Source organism: Bos indicus x Bos taurus, chromosome 10 (genome assembly GCF_003369695.1).
Source record: "Bos indicus x Bos taurus breed Angus x Brahman F1 hybrid chromosome 10, Bos_hybrid_MaternalHap_v2.0, whole genome shotgun sequence".
In the NCBI taxonomy this organism is placed as follows: Eukaryota; Metazoa; Chordata; class Mammalia; order Artiodactyla; family Bovidae; genus Bos; species Bos indicus x Bos taurus.
In genome coordinates this window covers 8,218,394-8,236,805 of record NC_040085.1, presented here as the reverse complement: position 1 = coordinate 8,236,805, position 18,412 = coordinate 8,218,394, and the positions used below count along the sequence as shown (strand labels likewise).

General features: G+C 37.8%; 1 protein-coding gene across 2 annotated transcripts in view; it reads right to left on the bottom strand.

The window, feature by feature from the left end:
* MAP2K5 (mitogen-activated protein kinase kinase 5) overlaps nucleotides 1–18,412 on the bottom strand; it is a 270,926-nt gene that overhangs the window by 158,877 nt on the left and 93,637 nt on the right. For both annotated transcript variants that reach the window (XM_027553050.1, XM_027553051.1), the window contains exons 10-12: nucleotides 11,800–11,868; nucleotides 11,622–11,703; nucleotides 435–496 (exon numbers count right to left, since the gene is read on the bottom strand). In XM_027553050.1, the coding sequence (XP_027408851.1) occupies nucleotides 435–496; nucleotides 11,622–11,703; nucleotides 11,800–11,868 (213 nt within the window). The remainder of the gene's footprint in view (nucleotides 1–434; nucleotides 497–11,621; nucleotides 11,704–11,799; nucleotides 11,869–18,412) is intronic.

Sequence of the window (18,412 nt, the reverse complement as noted above, 5' to 3'; positions counted from 1 at the left end):
TTTTTGAAGAATGTGGAAATTTTACTGATTAATAAGAGTAGTAAGATCGCTGCAAACACATGAACTAGCACAAGTCAGAATATGCAAGAAATTCCCCAGCGGTCCAGTGGTAAGGAGTCAGCTCTTTCACTGATGAGGCCCAGGTTCAATCCCTGGTCCAGAAACTAAAATCCTGCAAGCCGCATGGTGTGGCCAAAAAAAAAAAAAAAAAAAAATCCATAAGCCTGAAAACTGTCATGTTTCTATGTCATTATTATAGGTTGGTCTACAAGAGGAAGAAAGGACAAAAACGATGAGAGAGTTAAGAAGACCCTGGCAGTCAGTAGGGATTGAAGAAATAGAAAAGCAAAAAATCCTAAGGCTATAAGGAGAATAATGCCTGACTAACACAAATAAATCACCCGCATGTCATAGAGTGGAAGCCATAGACTCACCGCCACTGCAATTCTTCCAAGGACATGCTCTGGAATTTTTCTATATACATCCAAAGAGCCTCCTGTGGAGACAAATATGTTGTATTACAACAATGAAACCACCAGAACAGTGCACTGGGCCCCTCCTCTGACAGCTACTGTGAGACTTTTTTTTTCCTCTACTTACAACATGAATTGGATGTCTAGGGTAAAATTAGCTTTCTAGTCCAATTTTATTTATGATACAATCGTAATTCCAGATGAAGCATAACTAGACACTTTCATCTTATTCTCAAGTGTATAATCATACACATGTAAAAACTGAAGGAAAGCAGTGAAGGACCAGCTAAGTATCCATACTTTACATAAACTTAAATACATACACAAAACTAAAGATCGACAGGATGATCATATCTAGGTATCTCACTTGTGTTAACAGTTTTCTCAAAGGTAAACCAAGACCTTATCTTAGAATTTTCACATTAACCAAACAGAAGCTGGTGAGTATAATGTTCAAAATACATATAAAAATTAATAAAGTAAAATGGCAATGTTAACATCTACCTAAATGTATGTTAACCTTCAAATTACGTATCATGACAAGCAATCAACATATTCCAAAGAAGCTATCTTAGAACAAAATAGTTTTTTGTTTTTTTGGAAATTCTCTGATACTATTTTGAAAACTACTTTATGAGGTTAAAAAAAAATCTCTTTAGTCATAATATTTTTCACTAAAATGGTATTCACTAATATGCTTCACCTTTACCAAATTGAGCTTTTGGCGGTTTCCAAAAAATAAAATCATTAGATTATAAACATGATAAAGACAGGAGTCATGTTGTTTTGATTTTTTATCAACCTAGAAATTAGCACAACTAGCAGAGAGGACATATTCTGTATCTGTCAGATGCATAAATAAGTGAATTTAAATCAACATGAAGTTTATCAGATAGGTTAAGTTGCTCTGAAAACATTTTCAAAAGAAGGGATCACAAACCATTTGCGGCAACAATAACATGATTAAAATAACTGCATAACTTTCCCAGGAAACTATTTCAAAGGAACCAATATTCATTTGGAAGTATAAATTTGAGTATGCTTATTAAATATTTAATCTTACACAAGTAGTATAAGAATTTCAGGAAGTTATGCAAAGAAACACTACTTTACTCCTACTAATGATATGATTATATGAGAACTATTTTAACCACATGCAATAACATTTCTTTGAGTCAAGGGTGAGACTTACAGTCTTTCAGCTCCATGAAGGAATTACCCAAGATATCTGAGAAACAATTTTTGTTTCTATTATAGGCTAAAAATTCATATTTAACAATTTACCACTAGATAATTTGTAAGTATGCCTCATAAGATAATAACATGGAGCATATTATCCTCTTCAAATGCAGTTAACTCTATTTGGCAAATACAAAATTTTTTATGTGAAGTTTTCCTAAAGCTGAACATCAGAGAAAAAATTATTTTTCCCTGTAAAAAATATTACATATATTCAATATATAAAGAAACTGGCTTTGTATTTATCCTGTTTAAAGGAGGAAAATGATCACTTCTTGCAGCAGCTTTGGCTTATATTTTTCAGATTCTGATGAGAAGCTAGAAAGCCACAGTATGACTAAGCCTTATGCTTTGTCTCTGGGTGTTACTGGGAAGAGAATGAAAAAGACACTTCTAAAAAAAAAAAAAGAAAAAGAAAAAGACACTTCTGCAACGAGGTGAACCATATTTATTTACTAAAATGTCATTTTTATTATATATGCAATAAAAGTGAAAACATGGTAGAGAAAACATTTCATGTTCTCATTGATCTTTCAGATGAACTGGCAGTTGTAAGGATAAAAAATCTCAAGAATACCAAGCTTTACATGTTGGTATTTGGAATGCTCAGAAATAGAGTTTAGCAGCCAATCCCCTATGACGTGAACAGCTCGAGTGGCTCAAAACTAGGAGGTGCAAATCTATTCACATATACTACTATACTACTAAGAAGTCCTAAGAGGAGATTTACTTTTACATAGGCTGTAAATCAGGGCCTAATTAGCTAACAGGACAATAGTCAACAAGCTAAATCAAAAAAGGCAAAGATTAGGTTATTACCATTATTAGTAGAACAAGCCAAAAAGAAATCCCATTTTGAGGTAATTCACTGGTCTTTGTAAATATCTATTTAATCTCAGTTATATTCCACTCTCCTTAGCCATCCATATGGGGAAATCTTTACATAGCTGGCTTTGTTGTCATCACAGATTCATCTTGTCTTTGACACAATCATTAGATCCACTTAGAATTAAGAGTTCTGGGACTTCCCTAGTGGTCCAGTGGCTAAGACTTCACACTCCCCATGCAGGGGGCCCTGTGTTCGAGGTCAGGAAATTAGATCCCACAGGCCGCAACTAAGAGTTTGAATGCTACAGCAAACACTGGAGATCTCGTATGCCGTAACTAAGACCTGGCACAGCCAAATGCATGCATACATATATATATTTTTAAAAAGACACTCAAGAGCTCCTACTAAGTCAGATGAGTTCTCGTGATATTAAATAATTCTTATCAGGCTAAAAACGGCAGAGGATTTTCAGTTGAATTTTTACTGAGTTTTACTATCATTTCTATCGTATAGGCCTATTCCCAAAAGGCAATCCTTAGACTCATCAAATCTCAGCACATTAGTGCTGGAGGGACATTAAAGATCAGTCCAATAACTTTATTTGACAGAGGAGAGAAACTGAGTCCTAGAGAGTGGGGTGTTCTAGTCACAGCCATGAGTCAGTTGAGGCCAGAACCCAGGAAAGACTGGAGTCTTTGAACTCCAAAGATCTAAAAGGTTTCCCCATAACACACAGCTTGAGAATCACATGTGAACTTTTTAGTCTCACTGAAATGAGACTATATGACACACACTCAGAGAGACAGTTTAATCTTAGCTGTGATATTGGTATGCAAGGCATGTAGAGACTCATTTATCTGTTGCATGTTTGGTTTGATCCTTTTCCTCACGACTCCAAGATCATTGGTCCAGGTCACTGAGATCTGTCACTTTCTTGCATTCCCTAGCCTTAGTCAGTCATTTCCTTGCATGCTACTATCTACCATGAGAACTAGGAGGAAGAATGCTAATAGAATAGCAAAAAACTCACTCAACTGCCAAACAACTACACAGTTCTGTTGATGAAGTGGGGCTATCATCTTCATGAAATTAAGTCAAAAGAACTCATGGGGTAAGGGCTCTGCTTATCCTAATACAGGGCTACAATACAAAGTAGTATCTTGCATGTGGAATAAACACAGATATGTGGCAAATGAACAAAGCAACATTACTGTGATATTCATCTCAACATTTTCCTTAAAATGATGATTATTACTAATTATTAATTTGGAAATATTAAAATAGAATTCCTGTAGAACTATTCAAAACCCGAAAGAATGATGCCATCAAGATGTTGTATTCAATATGTCAACAAATCTGGAAGACCCAGCAGTGGCCATAGGTTTGGAAAAGATCAATTTTCATCCCAATTCCCAAGAAGGGTAATACCAAAGAATGTGCTAGCCATTGAACAACTGCACTCATCTCCCATGCTAGTAAGGTCTTGCTTAAAATCTTGTAAGAATTTCCAGATGTCCAAGTTGGGTTTAGAAAAGGAAAAGGAACCAGAGATCAAATTGCCAACATTCACTGGATCATAGAGAAAGCATGGGAATTTCAGAAAAACATCTACCTCTGTTTCATTGACTATGCTAAAGCCTTTGACTGTGTGGATCATAACAAACTGTGGAAAGCTCTTAAAAAGATGGGAATACCTGACCATCTTACCTGTCACCTGAGAAACCTGTATGTGGGTCAAGAAGCAACAGGTAGAACCCTGTATGGAACAACTGATTAGTTCAAGATTGAGAAAGGAGTATGACAGGGCTGTCTGCTGTCACCATGTTTGTTTAACCTGTATGCTGAGCACATCATGAGAAATGCCGGGCTGGACGAGTTACAAGCTGGAATTAAGACAGGCAGAAGAAACGACAACCACCTCAGATATGCAGATAATACCACTCTAAAGGCAGAAAGCAAATAGGAACTAAAGAGGGTCTTGATGAGGGTGAATGAGGAGAGTGAAATAGCTGGTTTAGAACTATATCTTAAGAAAACTAAGATCATGGCATCCGGCCCCATTACTTCATGGCAAATAGAAGGGGAAAAGGTGGAAGTAGTGACAGATTTCCTCTTCTTGGGGTCTAAGACCACTGTGGATGGTGACCACAGCCATGAAATCAGAAGAGGATTGCTTCTTGGCAGGCAAGCTATGATAAACCTAGACAGTGTGTTAAAAACATTACTCTGCTGACAAAGGTCCTTACAGTCAAGGCTATGATCTTCCCACTGGTCACATATGGTTGTGAGAGCTGGACCATAAAGAAGGCAGAACACTAAAGAATTGATGCCTTTGAACTGTGGTGTTGGAGAAGAGTCCTAAAGTCCCTTGGACAGCAAGGAGATCAATCAATTTTAAGGGAAATCAATTCTGAAAACTCATCAGAAGAGCTGATGGTAAAGCTGAAGCTCCAATATTTTGGTCATTTGATGTGAACAGCTGACTCACTGGAAAAGTCCCTGATGCTGGGAAAGATTGAGGGCAGAAGGAAAAGGGGGCATCAGAGGATAAGATGGCTGGATGGCATCACTGATGCAAGGGACATGAACTTGGGCAAACTTCAGGAGATGGTGAGGGACAGTGAGGCCTAACGTGCTGCAGTCCATGGGGCTGCAAAGAGTCGGACATGACAGGGTGACTGAACAACAATTATTAATAGTAAAAAATGTAAATCTGAAGCCACAAGCAAGAAATTCAGAAGCTCTCTTAGCCTCTTCCTGTTGAAAAAAATTAACAGTCCTTTCTTTCTTTGCAACATGGGTTGTGGGGGAAACAATTTACTTCCATGATGGTAATTCAAATACATGTACATAAAGTCTCACATGCTGTATTTGGGTATTTCTGAGTGAACTTAATTTTGACTTAATGGAAAGGCATATCATATCACTTCCCTACTTGAAACCTTTTAATACATCCTAACAAATTCAGGCTGAGACATAAATTCCTCACCAGGACCTATAAGGCCTATACAATTTAGCTTCTGCCTACTTCTCTGTCCTCCTGTCTGGCCCCAGGTCCTCCCAAATCACCAAGACTTTCTTGTGGGGCCCGATGACACCTTGCTTCCCATCTTAGTGCATTTATACTTGATATTCCCTCTGCCTTAAAGATCCTCCCTAAGCTGGCTCACTGACTCAGTCTCTGTGAAAATGCCACTCCCATAAAGAAGCCATCCCTGACTGTCAAAGGTGAGCACCTCCTCTCCTCATTGTCATCATCTATCTGCTTTACGTTCTAACTACACTTACTCCCTCTGAGAACATACTGTATGTTTCTTGTCTGTCTCCCCTTCTAGAATTTAAGTCCTGTACCAACAGGGATTAAGTCTTGTTCAATGTTGTACCCCCAGGTTTAGAATAGTGTCTGAAAGAAAATGCCCAATTGACATCTGGAAATAAACAATATATGATTAAAATAAACAATGAAACTCTACACTGAAATGAGAGATCTAGGTTGAGAGAAAGTTGTGAAGTTTTACTGCAATAGGAAGAGAAGGATTGACGGTACACAGTTTTTGGTCCACATATTTTTGAGGACTGTTTTATTGTATTACAGAGAGAATGAAAGTCCAAAAAAGAGAGGGTGGCTAATGGAGAAACTCTACCAAGGGGATGCACATGTAAAGAGATTTACCTTAAGCAGCTCTTCATGTGAGAGGTGAATCAGGTGAGTGCAGTTGTGACTAAGTTACAGGTGGAAGAGTGAGGACCTGTGAGAGCTCACTATTGTCTCTGAATGAGAAAGAGGCAGGTAAAATCTGGGGGAGGGGAATCAAGTTTTAGAAGAGTTGATGAGGATATGGGAAAAACTTAAGTGAGAGATTTAATTGTTCAGGGACCAGTTAGTGTGGAGTAAAAGGAGTTGCCAAAAGCAGTAGGAGAAGGGTTTTAGAGCCTAGAGAGCGATGAGTCTCAGAAACAGTATTAAATATAGACTACAAAGTGAATTACTTTGTAGAGACATTACTTTGCCAACAAAGGTCTGTCTAGTCAAGGCTATGGTTTTTCCAGTGGTCATGTATGGATGCGAGAGTTGGACTGTGAAGAAAGCTGAGCACTGAAGAATTGATGCTTTTGAACTGTGGTGTTGGAGAAGACTCTTGAGAGTCCCTTGGACTGCAAGGAGATCCAACCAGTCCATTCTAAAGGAGATCAGCCCTGGGTGTTCTTTGGAAGGAATGATGCTAAAGTTGAAACTCCAGTACTTTGGCCACCTCATGCAAAGAGTTGGCTCATTGGAAAAGACTCTGATGCTGGGAGGGATTGGGGGCAGGAGGAAAAGGGGACGACAGAGGATGAGATGGCTGGATGGCATCGCCGACTCAATGGACATGAGTTTGAGTGAACTCTGGGAGATGGTGATGGACAGGGAGGCCTGGAGTGCTGCGATTCACGGGGTTGCAAAGAGTCGGACATGACTGAGCAACTGAACTGAACTGAACAAAGTGAATATTTTAAGTTAAGGATTTAAAGCATTAAAATGTATTAAAAGGTGATGTCACTGAAAATGGCAGAGTATAATAAGGTCCTCTGAAAATTCCCTTCTCTGCAAAAGCAATGAAAGAACAGACAAAATTTGTCAGAATCAACCTTTTCAGGACTCTGGAAATTAGTCAAAGGATTGTAGCCACCCCAAAATTATTTGTTCAGGACTAGGCTTGAATCTTGGTAAGAACAGCAAGCTTTGTGGCATTTTAACTCGCCTGCTGCCCACCTTCAGTACAGTTTTGAAAGTCAGCAGCCTGCCAGTACAGCAAACACCAGCTGCCTGATGGTCACTGCACAGGCGGAGTTCAGTTGGTGCTCCTTCAACAATTAAAACATAATGCATCTAACAACAGAATGCCAAAATAGTTGATGCATAAACTGACAAAACTGAAGGGAGAAACAGGCAACAAAATACCCCACCTCAATACCCCACACTTTCAACAACAGACAGAACAACTGCACTAAAGATTAACATGGAAATAAAATACTTAACACCATAAACCAACTAGTCCTGACAGACATCTGAAGAACACTCTACCCAACAACAGCAGAATGTATTTTTCAGGTGCACACTGAACATTCTCCGGGACAATGTTTTAGAGCGTAAAACAAATCTCAGTATGTTTCAAAGGACTGAAATCACACAAAGTATGTTCTCTGACCTCAGTGGAATATTGGAAATCAACAACAGAAGGACAAATTCAACATGGAAAATGACACACTCCTAAGAAAGAAATCACAAGGGATTATCTTTGTGGGGAATTAGAAAATACTTTGAGGTAAACGAAAATGAAAAAAACAAAACCAACATATGAAAACTTCTAGAGGGCAGCTAAAGCAGTGCTTAGAGGGAAACGTATAGCTATAAACATCTACATTAAATAAGAAAGATTTCAAATCAATATCCTAACTTCACGGCTAAAAAATACAGAAAAAGAGCATACTAAAAACAGAGCTAGTAGAAAAAAATGAATAAATATTAGACCAAAGGTAAATCACAACAGAAAAAAAATAGAGAAAAGCAAAGAAATCAAGAGTTTGTTCTTTGAAAAAGACAAAGTAACTGACCAACTTTTAGCTACCCTGAAGAAAAAAGGGATATGACTCAAATTACTAAAATCTGAAATGAAAGAGAGAACATTAATACTGACTTTACAGATATAAAAATGATTATAAAGGAATACTAATTGTTTACCAACAAATTAGATAATCTAGATAAAATGAAGAAACTTTCAGAAAGCCACAAACTACCAAAACTGTCTCAGGAAGAAATAGAAATGATGAATAAACCTGTAACTAGTAAAGATATTGGTTGGTAATTTTAAAAACTACATCACAATACTATTCAGTATTACCAGAAGCAAATTTTGACATATGTCCCAACTTGGGTGAATCTTGAGGACATTATGAAAAGTGAAACAAGCCAGTCCCCAGAAGACAAATGCTGTGAGATTCCACTCAGATGAGGCATCCAGAGTAGCCCAATTCATAGAGACAAATGTAGAATGTTTGCTGCCAGGGGCTGGGAACAGGATGTAGAGAGTCATACTTTCATGGGTATAGAGCTTCAGTTTTGCAAAAGGAAAGGAGTTGAAGAGATATATAGTGGCAGTGGTTGCACAGTAATGTGAATATACTTAATACTGCTGAACTACACACTTTAAAATGGCTAATATGGTAAATTATATACATATTATACCACAATTAAAAAAAACAAAACTTTTGGAAAAGAGAGTCTTATGCACACAGTCTTGCAAATCCTACTTGGCCACATAACAATGGGCCTTGGGGCCAGAACAGTTGCTTACTAAGAGATAAAGAGGCCATATAGCCTGTGGTGGGTTTATCTCCTTGTTTTGGACCCTTTCCCTGTTTTAGGCTCAATATGTACTTCTTTGTCCTGTTTAAGCATGTGCCTCAATGGACCTTAGGCATACCTTCAGTTTTTAGCATTTCTGACTCCAAGGGAGTGAGGTGGAGTGGGGGCTATTTTTGCTGCAACAGAGATGGGTATGTGCAGGCCAACTGCCCTCCACAGACTGCCAGGAGGGACCTGCTGCTGGCCATGGGAAACTGACACCCACTATTGAAGCTGATCTTGCTCTGTGTGGCAGATTCATGTTGATATATGGCAAAACCAATACAATATTGTAAAGTTAAAAAAAAAAAAATTGTTCAGTCCAGTGCTTGCCTGGATTGTGTTTTTCTTGGCAACTCCAGTACAAGATGCAACAGAGAAGTACTGGACTTCTCCTAATAATAGACAACAGATGCCACCTGACCATAAGAACTACTCACAAACAAAACCCCAGGACCAGATGGCTTCACCAGTGGATTACACCAAATGTTTTAAGAAAAATTAACATCAATCTTTCCAGCAAACTCTTCCAAAAAATGGAAGAGGACAGAACACTGTACACTCATCCTTTGAGGACAGAAATATCTGGGTATCAAACTCACACAATGACATTACAAGAAAAACTACAAATCAATATCACTTAAGAATATGAATGTAAAAATCCTTAGCAAAATACTAATAAACTAAATCCAGCAACATATAAAATAGATTATACAAGATTGGTTCAATATGCAAAAATCTATTAATACACTATAACTATGGGATAAAGGACAAAAAACACATGATCATTTCAATAGAAAAAGCACTTGACAAAATCTAATGCTGATTTATGATAAAAAATATACAACAAACTTGGAAGAGAAGGGGACTTCTACAACTTGATAAATGACACCTACCAAAAACCCACAGCTAAATCACACTTGATGATGAAAGACTGAAAGCTTCCCCTCTAAGGAGCATCAGTGCTCATCACGGATGAGAGTAAACAAAATATGGTACATCCACATAATGGACTATTATGCAGTCATAAAAAAGGGAATCAAGTGCTGATAAATGCTGCAACATGCGTGAACCTTGAGAACATTATGCTAAGTGAAAGCAGCCAGATGCAATGGCCACATACTGTATGATTTCACTTATCTGAAATGTCCAAAATAGGGAAATTCATACAGATAGAAAGTAGATTAATGGTTGCCAGGGACTAGAGGGAAGAGAATATAGGAAGTGACTACTAATGGGTGGGGAATTTATTTCTGGGGTGATAAAAACGTTTTGGAATTAATGGTAATGGTTATACAATCCTATGAATGTACTGAAAACCACTGAACTGCATAAATGCACATCCTACCATCTTAATAAATAATTTTTTTAATGTAACACAAATTGAGGAGTCAAAAAAGGATGATGGAAAGCCATAAAACAATGACATGTACTGGCTCTATGAAGGGCTCCCCAGCTGGTTCAGTGGTAAAGAACCCACATGCCAATGCAAGGAGATGCAGGAGATGTGGGTTTGATCCCTGGGTCAGGAAGAGCCCCTGAAGGAAGAAATGGCAATCTGCTCCAGTATTCTTGCCTGGAAACTTCCATGGACAGAGGAGTCTGGCAGGCTACATATAGTCCACGGGGTTGCAATGGTCAGAATCGACAGAGTGAGTGAGCATGCACACACTCACTGGCTCTGTGAACTCACTTTTTCTAGCTGGTCTCCTTGAAGAGTAATTGTCATACTAATATGTTTGTAAGACTTTTAATTCTTGACATCTACTATAACAAATTTAGAACACATTCTTATAGTATCAAGGTATCAATGTAGGCTCATTAAAAAGTCTTATAGGGAATGAACTAACTGTATTATTAATATACTGAGAATGCCCCAAATGAACTATATATATATGTATATATATTTGGCTGCATCCCTTGGCTTGAGGGATCTGAGTTCCCTGACCAGGGATTGAACCCAGGTCATAGCAGTGAAAGCATGGAGTCCTAACCACTGGACCACCAGGGAACTCCAAATGTTGAGTTTTAATGAGCTGGACATTAAAAAATTGAATATGTGAAATGTAAAGACTGCTCTGATTTCAAATGGATAAACAATAACAGTGGTGACATCATTTCACTGACAGGGAACCAAGAAATCTGCATTTTTGCCATAATATTCAGATCAAAAAAGATTTACCAAAGTAGAAATGAATAAAAAATGAAGGAAGGAAAGGGCTAGAGTCCAAAGAAAACTAAACACATCTTGGCTAAACAGCTGTGCTAGAAAACGATTTCTTATCTTGCAATTAAGAACCGATTTCTTTCTAAAAGACGTAGGACATTGGGTTAATAGATTTCTTTAAAAGAAAATCTGTTTTGGCTATTGAAACATTAAAAGAACAGAACATCTGTTTCACAAGTGAAGACAGATTGTATAGAAGAATCAAATATCAAACCACTGATTAGACTAGCATTTAATCTGTTCTATTTAAATTTTCAATAAAAGTAAATGAAACTACATTCTTGAAATTATAGCTCAACTATAAATATTTAACACTGGGAACCCTTAAGATGTTTTAGAGCATAAAGGAGGTACTTATTAGTATATTTTAATTATTTTTAATTCTACTTGATACCTGTATCAACATCAGGTTTTAAAGTATTCTACTCTCAAAATCACTTTTAAAGTATTATAAAAGGGAAGACTCACCATCCATAAATTCAGTACATATTGAAATCCTGTTCTCCACGAAAAATGCACCATAAAAGCCTATGATATATGATGAATCACACTGTAACAAAAATAAGACAAAAGCAGTTAAAAGCCTGCAAGCCAATACTGTCACAGGCATACTTTATAAGGAAAAATAACCAAGAAAAAAAATTACCTTATAAAGAATTTCCAATTCAGACATAATTTGCTTCTGAAGTTCCAGTGTAATATCTAGTAGTATGACCTAAACATACAAGGAAATCAACATTCACACATTTATTCACCTTTAAATTAAATCTAGCCACATTCACTATGAAATATAAAAACTAAAAAATATGGTGTTTCCTCTATTCATTCCACTTTTCTCCTCTCCACCACCATAACCTCTGGTAATACAAACTGTGTCCACATCTGTCTAACACTTTGCACTGGGGGAGGTGGTATAGAAGTGATTGATGGGATCAAGGAAAAAGCCAGGTCTCAAAGGTCAGTATTAATGGCTTCAAAAGTCAGTTACGTTATAACACCCTTAATTTACACACCCTATTTTGGCCACATTGGTTATTTTGAGACGAGGAAGACCGGAGTGACCCTGAAACCATTAAAAATTAATTGTCTTGTAATTCAGATACTGGGCAAAGCAGAAGAGAATGATAAGTAAAAATAACATTTAAAGTAGATTTTTAGTTATGAGAGAAATAAGGAGTTTTAAAAATATATCAGGTTTTTATACTCTTCCAATTGGGTAATCTTTCTTTGCCACAACTGTCATAAAACTGAGCTTGAAGGAACCTCAGAAATTATTTCACCTAATTCCTTTCTTTCTAAAAAGGAAGAAACCAAAGCTCTGAGGAGTCATGAGGCCCGGCAACATCAGGGCCTCTCCCTGATTCCAAGGACCACACAATTTCCAGTATGTTCCAAGGCTTTATGGTTTCCCTTAAAATATCAACCACTGAGTCAAATTCATAACAAAGAAATGTACAATAATTTATAAACATACATATAATACTAGTTTATTTTGAACACTTATTTTAAGAAAGAAGACCATCAACCATTCAAATTTCACTTAGCATTTACTGTGAAGTCAATTCAAAGGGAATTGTTTTTTACTTAAAAAGAACAATGATAATAATAAAATAACTAGACAATAGTTTTAAAGATTTGTGACAGAGTTTCTGATTCCAGACATTTCTAAATAAAAACTTATTCAGGATTACCAAGGACAGTAATTATACACCATCCAACACTGATCTACATTCTGTATTACAATTGCAGAATATATATATAAACACACACACACACATATATATAATCATACTGGAGGAAAAAACATAAATTTTCAATTGTAAACTGATGACAGAGCAAGGAAAGAAAAGGATAATCTCCAAAAACACAAATTTTCTAGTACTGACATCCACTGGGGGAGGGTAGAATGAGTACAAGAAGGCACAGCAGTTTCTATCAAGAGTTTGCTTTAGGGTTATTTATAAAAGCTCTCACTAAACTAGATTGTAAGTGTAAGGCAAAACTGCCAAGAAAACATTTAAACATTTCTCTCAATCAATAGTCATTTGTTACAATATTCACTTACATTTTTGCTCCTGTACAAAAGTTAGCAACAAAATTAATTCATCTAGTGTTGTTTCAATTCTATACCATATAATATTAGAGCTAACATTGACCCTCTGTGTCAAGTGCAGGGACTCTTCCAGCCTGAAAAATTCTGCTAAAAGGAATAAAGCATCATTTAAAGCAATGGTGCTCAACTCTCGCCTCACATTATAATTACCTTTATATCAAGGTATTTATATACAATAAGGACACTTTAAAAAAAGCCTGATGATGCACAGTCTTTACCCAGAATAAAGGAATCAGAATCTCTGGGGTTGGGCCCATATCTTTGCATTTTTAAAAACTTGCCAGCTGATTTTGTAGCCCACAGTAAGGCTGAGAATCCCTTATTTAAAGTTTCAAAAAAAATGCTGTTTATTCAGTGTGTAGTATCACTACCAAAGACCTGCATCTCCAGGCCCCCAATCAAGAAACAACATGATTCCACATGGCTAACCAAAATCTTGGAATAACCTAAAATTACCAGCCAAGAACATATTCTTTTCACAGAGAATCTTAATTAGGCTTCCATAGTCTGGAATAAAGTTGAAATTCTAGCATGATATTCAAGGAATTTTTCCACAATCTACCTCCAATTTGTTATTCCAGTTCCTTCTCCCACCACTCCTTATCACAAATCCAATCTACATGTAGAACCAGATGACTGCTACCAGTCCACATGTCCCGTGCTTTCCCCCACTTTCCGTCTTTAGTCCAGGTGTTCCCTCCACGTGAGGTGTGCTTTCTCACTCCATTCCATAGTCACTGGCCATAATACCTTTTCTATGCTTTAAACATAGCTTGAATGCCACCACCACCTCCATCAGGCCGGCACTAAAGCCTTCTATCAGACCCTCTATCTTTCTCCCATCACATGCTGCCTTTCGCATTAATGCCGTGGCTCCTAAAAACTGAAGCCTAGAGAGTACAGTGGTTGTAAGCCCACGAAGGGCAACAACTAAGCCTTGTGCATTTTTTCTCTGGTTCCCTCCCTCCATACCCAGCACCCAGCACACGGTCTTAAACAAGTGGTGCCCACTGAGTGATGTGGTACTTAATTATACCACACCTTACAACCATAATTCTCTAAATAAGAAGCTACTTCTAGACAGGAAGGAAATGAACTGTTTGATTTCTATAATTGAACTTAAAATCAAAGACATAAATACCAAAATAAATAAAATTGCCACACTGGCCTAAACTGTAGCGAGTAATAGTGTACTCGTGGGACTGATCCATTGCACTCTAAAAGGTCTTGATCATTCTTGAAATTTGCTTTAATCCAGGATAGTGGAGATTCCATAATGGTAAAAAAGTGAATAAAGTAATTTCTGGGAACTTGAGAAGGAAAGTAAAATCTACCCTAAAATGGAAAACCTGGGAAAAAAGCATGACAAATACTAAATTTTTTTGGAAGAACAAGGAAAGTATGAACTCCCTGAGTCTTCATGATTATTTTCTCTTCTCTTTAGGAAGAGCTCAATTTTTCAAACTGGAGAGAATTTGAACATGAAGCACTTCCTGGAGAAAGGGTTAAGCGAGAAACTGAAATACCTGAGCGCATTTCCGCGGCTCTCCACTACACCTCCAGGACAAGTAAGGATGAGTTGTCAAGTTAAATATAAGCAGTCAAGTGACTGAATTATAATTTACTCTGTGCTCAATTTAAATTAGTGTGAGGCTATTAAAATATACAGTATAAATACGGCAATTCATCACAAGCTGTCATGGATGACTTCATTTATTTGCTGGAGTGGCACACGCTCCACTAAAGGGAAGGAGAGCAAAATCACAGGTCAAATTAAGCTGCTATTCTGTTTTAATTCGCTTATTTAATCTGTGGCGACATAATTGTCTTTTACAGTATGTACAACTCAGAAAGGAAATTTGGGAGGATTACAGTCAGTATACAAATGATTAATCAAATGGTCCATTTAAATGCTACTTTAAAAGCAGCAGAAACCCAAAGCAGTCAAAGAATGATAATCAGCATGTGCTACATACAAGGCTAAATTTCCTGTACAGTGGGTTTTTCCCAATTAGAAAATATGTAGTACAAGGGAATCTTTTAAGCTCTACTCTTTCAAAGATTTTACACAATACATTAACAGTATAAAAAGGTTCTATTTGCAAAATGGCTAATAGTATTTTTATTTGTTTTCTGCTCTACTTGTTTGCAATCGTCTTGCTTAACTACATTTCTCCCACCACTGTCACCCCCCAAAAGCTAGTTAGAAACACGTATTTAGATACAGTCATCAAATAGTTATCTTTAAAATAGCACTAGTGACATTTTCAAAGTACTCTCTTTGAGGCATTTTTTTTTACTAAATTCAGTGATATAAATTAAAAGTTCAGGGTACTTCTATTATTCCCAAAGTTCAACTTGCTTTTTATAATATCTGAAGTGATATTTTCCACCTCTGAAGTCTGAAGCGGTAAACACTAATATGCTTAGACACTGCAATAACCTTTGGGCAAAAAAGTCTAAAAAATAAGAACATTTACAAGAGCAAAAATTAGAAATATTTTGAGTAGGAAGAGAAAAGTAACAGATTTTCAAGGACTCTCATCTAATTGATCCCACACGACATTTAAAGTATGGGTGAAAATGATCATTTGACTTGGGAAATTAAATTTCCCTCATCATTCTATGCAGGCATCAGAGCCCTGCAGGTGATTCTGTTCGGACAAGGACTGTGATTTGCTGCTCTTCGCAATCCCTCTATGACACTAGGCAGCCTGGTTTCACAGCTGAGGTCACTAAGAGGTTCAAGTGACATGCTTGAAGTCACACAAAAGTCAGGAGGGGTTCAGGAAAAGATCAAATGTGCTTCTAACTCTTAACCTTTCATTTCAGCCCTTAATATAAAAAATGCTAAGAAATACTCTGGGTGAGAGCAATGAACACAAAGAACACTATGCGATATTTTGCTTGTGAACTGAACTTGCTTTTAGGATATTACGTTAAAACATGAATGAACGAAAGAACAAATGAGAGGCTAAAGTTTATTTACTCAGTTAGTTGTTCAACAAATTATGTGTTGAACCCCAAGTCATGACACATAGTGCTCTGTATTACACTCCATATGCAAGATTCTACATAAATCAGTGACTAAGACAAGATAACAAGACCTGTTCACCACTTTCAAAGAGATTTCAATGTACTAGGGGAAATGTAACATGTATACTATCAGAACACCAGAAGTCACCCTGTGATGACACCCATAAGGGACACATTCAGAGAATCCTAGAGAGGTCTGAAGGAGAAGGTGGTAAGTGATAGATCTACCAGATGTGACAGGATCTATTCAAGTCAGCTCAAGGAGGAGCAAGCTTCGGAGCTGACCCGTGACGGGTGTTGAGGATTTGGACAGGTTGGAGACGGTGAAGGCATTCTAATTAGAAAGAAATACATGAATAAAAGTATTGAAGTAAGAAAGTACTTGGGTTCAGATAAGGCAATGAGTTCAACTTAAAAGCAGCACAGAATTCAGACACATAAGAGAATGCTTTAGAAGTAGGCTGAGGATGTGTTGTGCAAGGTCTTGAGTTCCCTCCCATAGAGCTTTTAGTTCACTTGGAAGTCATGCAGAGTCTTTGAAGACTTTTGAGAAGGGAAGAAATGTGACCAGCGCTATGCTTTAAGAAGCCAAATCCCAAAGTAGTGGACAGGAATACAGAACAGAGGTTGACAACATGGACTTGATTGAGGCAAGACTTCCCTGGGTTCAAAGCTTGCTTCCATTACTTATTAGGCATGGGACTAAGCTATTTACGTATTCTGTGCCTCAGCTTCTGCATCTGTAAAATGAAGATCCATAACAGTAGTAAATGCAAAAGGTCACGGTGAGCTTTAAACATGGAAAATACACGTACAGTGCTTAGCAGAGTTTTTTGTTGTTTAGCTCCTAAGTCTTGTCTGACTCTGACTCCATGGACTGTAGCTGACCAGGCTCCTCTGTCCACAGGATTCTCCAGGCAAGAACACTAGAGTGCGCTGCCATTTCCTTGCCTGGGAGTGGGGGTTGGGGTCTTCCTGACCCAGGAATTGAGCCTGGGTCTCCTGCATTGGCAAGTGGATTCTTTATCAGTGAGTCAGCAGAGTAGACACCTTCTTGTGTGTGAGTGTGTGCTCAGATGCTCATTTGTGTCCAACTCTTTGCAACTCCATGGACTGTAGCCTGCTAGGTTCCTCTGTCCATGGAATTCTCCAGGCAAGAATATTGGAACAGGTTTCCATTTCATACTCCAGGGGATCTTACCTACCCAATGCATCTCCTGCAGATTATTTACCACCATACCACCTGGGAAGCCCAGACACCTGCTTAATATAGTACTATTGGATAGTACTATCTACTGGACTTCTGTAGCTTCTATTTTAGAGAACAATTTAAAAGCCGGTCAAGAGACATGTCTGCCAAGAGGCAAAAATAAGTGTATGGATTAGCACAGTGATAAGAATGGAAAAGATACTAAAAAAAAAAATAAATAACAACAAAACAGAAAAAATCAACAGGCTTCCAGAAATTAGACATCAGCTAAAATAGGACAGTGATCTCTGAGAGATGGAAAACCAATGAGATGAGTCCTATGACCAGCTTAGTGACTAGACAAGAGTTTTTAGTACCCATGCAGGGAGGGGAAGCTAGGGGAGCTCAACCACCTCCCTAAGCTGAGAGAACTGGGAGTTGAGGAGGCCAAGGCAGCTAGAATTCACTGGCAGAAGAGCAAAAGGAGACAGCTGCAGAAAACTGCAGAGGGCACCTGGAGTCTTTAGGTGAGTAATGATTTGCACATGGATGTCAGGAAACTACATGAGGCCAGGGAAAGAACCCCAAGAAAGACCAGAAGAAACGATCTCCAGACCTTACACTAGGCAGAGTTTGTGTTCACACCAGGAAGGATGAAAACCCTATATTTGCCAAGGCATCAGGACAGAGTATTCAGAAGACTACTGCTTCAGTTGACCCGGGAAAGTTAGCTCTCGACTAAACACTGGAAAATTCTGAAAGAGATGGGAATACCAGACCACCTGACCTGCCTCTTGAGAAACCTGTATGCAGGTCAGGAAGCAACAGTTAGAAATGGACACGGAACAACAGACTGGTTCCAAATAGGATTAAGGCTGTATATTGTCACCTTGCTTATTTAACTTATATCTAGGGTACATC